Source organism: Vigna radiata, chromosome 8 (genome assembly GCF_000741045.1).
Source record: "Vigna radiata var. radiata cultivar VC1973A chromosome 8, Vradiata_ver6, whole genome shotgun sequence".
Lineage (NCBI taxonomy): Eukaryota > Viridiplantae > Streptophyta > Magnoliopsida > Fabales > Fabaceae > Vigna > Vigna radiata.
The window spans coordinates 41,798,951-41,805,467 of record NC_028358.1 but is presented as its reverse complement, the minus strand read 5'-3'; the positions used below and the strand labels follow the sequence as shown (position 1 = coordinate 41,805,467).

General features: G+C 33.8%; 1 protein-coding gene across 1 annotated transcript; it reads right to left on the bottom strand.

Annotated features, from left to right (window-relative positions):
• Positions 1 to 1,101: 1,101 nt before the first annotated feature.
• On the bottom strand, positions 1,102 to 4,486 carry LOC106771832 (cysteine-rich receptor-like protein kinase 10). The gene is given in 7 exon segments (XM_022785675.1): positions 1,102 to 1,641; positions 1,760 to 1,910; positions 2,181 to 2,722; positions 2,819 to 2,973; positions 3,139 to 3,255; positions 3,356 to 4,201; positions 4,419 to 4,486. Coding segments are annotated over 6 exon segments (2,148 nt in total). The 5' UTR covers positions 4,188 to 4,201; positions 4,419 to 4,486; the 3' UTR covers positions 1,102 to 1,290.
• Between the last annotated feature and the right edge of the window lie 2,031 nt (positions 4,487 to 6,517).

The window sequence follows — 6,517 nt, the reverse complement described above, 5'->3', positions numbered from 1 at the left end:
ATATTTTAATCGTAATAAACTAATTTAACATTAGCTTCTCTTCTGGTAAGTAATATATATCTAAGTTCTTAACATTCTTTATATTCTTATGAAATGACACTTGAAGAGCAAATAAAGACACTAAGAACTGAGAGCAAAGAAGTAGGTGACTTTTTTGTTTAAAAAGACTTTATGTTCAGACCTATCTTCCTCAGCGTTACGCGGAAAATTACAAAAATTATAAATCAATTAGCCGACGCTTACCGACAGATGAGCAGAAAAGCAGCGGCGGGTAAAGTGTTGAGTCAAAGAGCAAAGAAAAGACGAAGAATGAGGGGAAGCCCCTTGGTTTGCAATAAAATAATGTGATGACTGAGTCGTTAGCATTGTCGTTGGATGACAACTAAAATAAGTGAAATAAAAACAAAAAAAATTAATAGAAATTAAAATTATTTTTAGATGTTCATTTTTTCATAGAAAAAAATATTAATTAATTAAAATTTAATAAAATGTATTTTCTAGTCTGTTAACTACGAGAGAAGCGTCCTTTTCCGCATGATGAGCCGTGAAAAAACTACATAAATTAATGATTTTTTCAAGTTAATTACTTTTCCAAGAGGGACGTTAAGAAGTATTTGTCCTCTTGATTAATTGTAAGCATATTTTTACGACTTTTGTTTGTAAATTTCATAAGATATTAATTTATGTGAAGTTCCTTGCCTATTCACAAAATTGTTTTAGCAGAGTATCTAATAACCATACTAAAGGGTGAGCGATATATAGAAAGAAAGAAATATACACTTCTTTCATTTCTAGTTTTATACGTAATATTTTATTTTTGTTTATTTCCGTGTTTAAAAAGTTTCAGAGATTGACTCGCCATATTTAAGTCATATCACGTATTACTATGTCCATACATATCATGATATCGACAATCTAATTATTATAAAAGTATAAAATTGAAAAGTACAAACCTATCAGTTTGATCTCTCAAAAATATTCTACCCATGAATAACTTTTCAAAGATTGTAGACTATGAGAGACAAATTAAGAGATGTTATTGGATATTTAGGAGACCATTTCGAGAATATATCAATAATTAATAACAATGAAATTGCATATTAGTTAAAGATATAAATTAATTAGAACACAACAAAAATTATTAATAAGCAAATATGATGGTCTCACAGGTTTCAGGCCTAGGTTAGGCAAACAATGTATTTGAACCAGATTTTGCATTCTACAAGGCTTTGTATTTTGGTTTAAGAGAAGAAACATGGATGATGAAAGATCCACTCTGAAGAACAACATCTAGCGAGGGTATAACTCAGTAATTGAAGCTTCATTTTCTGATTCTTGAGCTGATTTAAGTATTGGTTCACTTGATCCTATTTCCCTTGAATTATACTCCCATGACTGCATTTCTGGAAAGCTTCTAGTTCTACTGTTCATATAAAATGCAGGTTCTGCTGGAATAGGAAGACTCAGAGAATAGCTGTTAAGCATCAGTATAATAGTAGCCATGGTCGGTCTATCAATTAAATTTTCTTGAACACAGAGTAAACCGATATGGATGCATCTAAGCATTTCATTCCGTGAATTGTTGTTGAGTGATGGATCTATAATATTTAATGCCTTCCCCTCCTTCCAGTTTCTCCAAGCCTGCAAAATTTGATATCAGATCATGGATTCACTTCTACATTAACGTTTTGGAGCATGTAATCTTCTAATCCATAATATAGGTGGCAAAGAAGAAGCAAGTGGCCAAGAAAAGACTTACGAAGCTTAGCAGATCCTCCATGTTCTCCCCATTATTGATTCCACTGTTTTTCTGGCCGCTTACAATCTCAAGAATCAGTACACCAAAACTGAAGACGTCTGATTTCACCGAAAACTGTCCATGCATTGCATACTCTGGTGCCATATATCCACTACAGACCAATATGGAAAGGTCTATTAATTTCGTTTCGTTTCAGTTTCTAATGCCATTGGCAGCTTTAATTCTGAATTACTGTTAAAAGCTTTTAGGCATCACTCGGCCATATGAAATCGATACATTCTAAGAACTGCCTACGCCTCAAACTCTTTGAATAGTAACTAATTCATGATTTGGTGAAAATTAATAATAAACGTTCTCTTTGAAGGTTGATTGAAATTAAACTCTCAACCATCAACAAGCTATAAAATATTCTAATACTTACTAGGTTCCAACAATTCTACTTGTGTTTGCTTGAGTTTGATCCAATAAAACCAGTCTTGCCATGCCAAAATCTGCTATCTTAGGATTCATCTCTTCATCTAAGAGAATGTTGCTTGCTTTGAGATCTCGATGGATAATTCGTAGTTGAGAATCTTCGTGAAGGTAGAGAAGACCTCGAGCAATACCTCTAATGATTTTGTAGCGCTTTTCCCAATCCAATTGTGCTTTCATGGCTGGATCTGCATATATAGCCGCCAACAGTTTTTAACTCTATGAATAATTAGGTTTGTAATGATAGAACAGGATTGTATTTATGCAGTGATAAAAAGTACCAAATATGAAATAATCAAGGCTTTTATTGGGAACAAATTCATAGACAAGTAGTCTTTCTCTTCCTTCCAAGCAGAAACCGAGTAGCCTAACTAAATTTCGGTGCTGAAGCTTCACCACTAAAAGCACTTCATTCTTAAATTCCGTATCTCCTTGCCCAGAATCTCTTGACAACCTTTTCACTGCAATTATCTGTCCATTGGAGAGTTTACCCTGAAAATATACCTCTGTCAGTTATAGTAAATAATTTGCCAACAGCTGTATAGCATGTTTTGATGATGCGTGTCTGAATTCAACTGAGTTACTTACCCGGTAAACAGCTCCAAATCCGCCTTGTCCAAGTTTATTAGAATCAGAGAAGTTCTCGGTAGCAACTCGTATTGTCTCAAAGTTGAATTGCAATGATTCGGCAATTTTAATTTCATCCTCAACTTCATCTTCTTCTTCTCTTTCTTCTTTTTTAACTTTACATGGGGGAACGGATTTAAACTAGTTAGTTTTTCGAATACGTTCGAACAACAATACCGCTGTGGGTGCATTCGGGAGTGTTTGTCTGTTTATAATTTATTGTTACAGAGACAGGAGTGAATTGGACATAAATATCAGAATAAATTGATAAGTGGACTTACCTTCAAGATTTTTCCTTGCCTTTCTCCTCCTTAAACAAATGAAGAGACAGGTGAGCAAAACAACAACAACAGTAGGCACAACTACGGCAATGACAATTGTTGTTGTGTTGCTACTTTCTGAAAAAACAAGAACCCTCTGCTGGGTTAGACACTTGGAGGATCGTGAACTCAAATGTAATTATTAGGCTATTGACAAGCAAAATATAATGATAAGTACCTTCCGTGGAATTGTTAATTGTGGGTGGTGGTGTCTCTGGGTCTATTATCGTTGTCTGTCGATAGAAGCGGTAGTCTTCATATCTAGTATTGCAGCTGGGTCCAACAACTCTACCACCTCTCTTGTCTTTGCAGTAAATTGGGATTTGTGAAATAGCCACATCCAAGCAATCGTTGCACTGTGTCTGAGTCAAATCAGGGGTGCATTGCACAAGACCATATATGGCTTGAAAATTGGTAGTTGTGTCATTATCCGTAGCATACTTACGACGGGAGTCACCGGATGCTGCTTTACCTTGGAGTTCCCTTAATAAGTTTTGGAGCACTTGATTGAACTCAGCCGCTTCTGTTGCATTATTTCGGTTGCACATATAAAAGTGGGGGTTACTATTCAAGACCCCAAATATTGAGTCGTTTGAGTAGCGCAACATGCAGTTGTCATAATATATAGTAGCCTGTTTCTGGTTTGGACAAAGCTGTGTGATATTGCCTCCGGCATCTTTGAGGCAACTGCGGCACTGATTTGGCTCCACATCTCCCCTGCACAGCCCAATGGCGTTGACTCTGTCTGCGTTTTGACCATGGGAGAAGTTGTAGAAACCATAGTTGATTTCTGTTTTGGAAGAAAGAGTGGATAAAAGGGTGTTGAGATTGGCGCTATAGGTGCCATTAGCTGTGTAGTTCCCGTTGTTGTTATCACAGGTTTGGAAGAGATGCTGGGCACTGGCTTCAGGTATTAGACAACAGAGAAAGAAAAGAAGCATGCAAGAAACGGCACCCATCACATAATCAGAACAACCAACAACCTTAACTGAAGCTTTGCGTATTATCATGAATGATGCTGTCACTTGATAACCAGAATTTCCTTCAGTAAGTTTCGTACTTTTGGTTTCTAGTTTTCATTTAACATATTACATCTCTTTTTATATGGTTTTTAATAGCTTTTCTTTTCAAATGTTACTAATTCAAAGAGACTTATGATTAATATTTGTTCTTATAATCGTGAGTTGCTTACACTGAAAAGTACGTAGTCTAGAAGAAAGAGTATTCAAAGAAAAACTCACATTTTCTGTAGTCAAAATTAAAAAGTTTGAAAGCGTAGCCTCGTCGAGCTGATTAGGACAGAAGTGGGTAAAAGACAGGACTGGAAATACAAACACGGAATACTGTCATATATAAGACAATTAGTTTTCAATCAGCTCATATATGCGGTGATTTTGTTTAGAAAATATAAATATACAATTCAAAATTTAACATTCAAATTATAAATTTCCATATTTTACATACATTGACTTGTGTTAAAAATAGAAGCATTATAGATAATTTTTTAAGTTTAGAATAGATTATTGTTGTGGAGAATGAAGGCTATATAAAATGGACGTAAAGAATAACATATTGAAAGATTAACAACGACAAGTAAGATGAAGTATTAATTGTATTCATTAGTTTATCTACCATCACTTTAAATAACTACACTAAATGTTGTGAAAAATAATGTTCGATAGTCGAATCTAATTCCAAGTAAAAGGTATATATTAATAAGTATCTCAAAAACACAAATTAAAAAATAAACAAAACTAGAATTTTTTATTAAAAATATGATTTATGTCGTTTTTAATAGGTGCCATTTTTGAAAGATTCGGAAGGAAAAGTGGAAAGTTGAAATAGATGTAAATATGTTATCTAAAAGTCAGGCATAATACAAGTATTTTATTTGTCTTTGGTTATATAAAAAAATGGTATATGAAAGGACGACACCTTCTTAGAAGGTAGCCTGATAGAGACGGAACTGCCGCGTTTAAGTTTACCGATTCAATGATGGTGTTGAAATCAATTTTATAAGTAATTTAAAAAGATTGGAATTGATTGTAAGTAATTTAAAAGGGTTGAAATCAATTCTTTTAATTATAAAACGAGTTCCATTTATTTGTGCAAGAGGCTGGAATGGATTCTCATTCATGTGCTGACAGTAGAATCTATTTCACCTTCTTTTAAAACTCAACTCAAAACATTAAAAGCATTTAACCCACAAAACCTCTTTTTTTTTAACACACTCATTTATGTTTTCACCTTCAGTAGTAAATTAACCATCACAATTTCATCTTTTTTAAATTAACCAAAGAAATTTTATTATCCAAGTTGTCACCAAAAGAAAATGAATAATGATATTTAGACAACATTTTTTTTTGACAATATTTAAACATTGAATACGTGTCTATCTGTGATTGGTCAAAAATTACTCCACAATAATGTTTATGATTATTATTATTGATTGTGGAGTAATTTTTTACCAATCACAGATTGACACATAATCAATGTTCAAATATTGTCAAAAAAATATTGTCTAAATATCATTATCCAAAGAAAATGGGAGTGCATGTTTTGTTAACATTCCTAATTTTTATTTTTATATACAAAGTTCCATTTATGATTAACTTATTTATTTATCTATAAAATACGAAAAACTGTAAATTAACCTATTACTCTACGTCTTTTTTTTTTTAAAAGGAGGGGGCAGCAAACTACACACTGCCCTCTGTATTGGAGAGACAGAAAATTACATAAATGAGTGAGAAATTCTCAACTAGGTGTCATTATTTTCTTAAATTATTTATCCTTTTGTACTGTTTCACTTAACGTTCAATTTAATTTATTTTTTTTTTAAATCATTTCACCTTTTTGTACCTCCACCAAACATTTACACTTTGTTCCTTTGAAGAGAAAAAATTGTTCACGACGATATGAGATGATGGATTTGCAAGATGGGGTTTGTTCTTTTGCGTTGATTAACGCTGATTTGCAAAGAAAAGAATCAGCTGATTTGCATAATATCACTGTTGAACCCATTTCGCTAATTTGAGAGGATATGCGCTGATTTAGTATAAAATGACTCGTGTGCCCCTGTACGAAAAATTAAATTCCAACAAAAGGACTGTGTTGATGATGCACGGGAGGAGGAAGACTGTCGTGTGCATGGGAGGACCAAGAACGAAGTTGATGCACGGGAGGAGGAAGACAGTCGTGCATGGTGTTCATGATGATGACGGAGTGGAGGCACATGAGGAAGAATGAAGAGGTGAAGAAGCACGTTATCCGATTCGAATAAGAGGGTATCCGGTTCCACCACAGTGAAAGACTTACAAAGGAGGCGTATCCGGATACA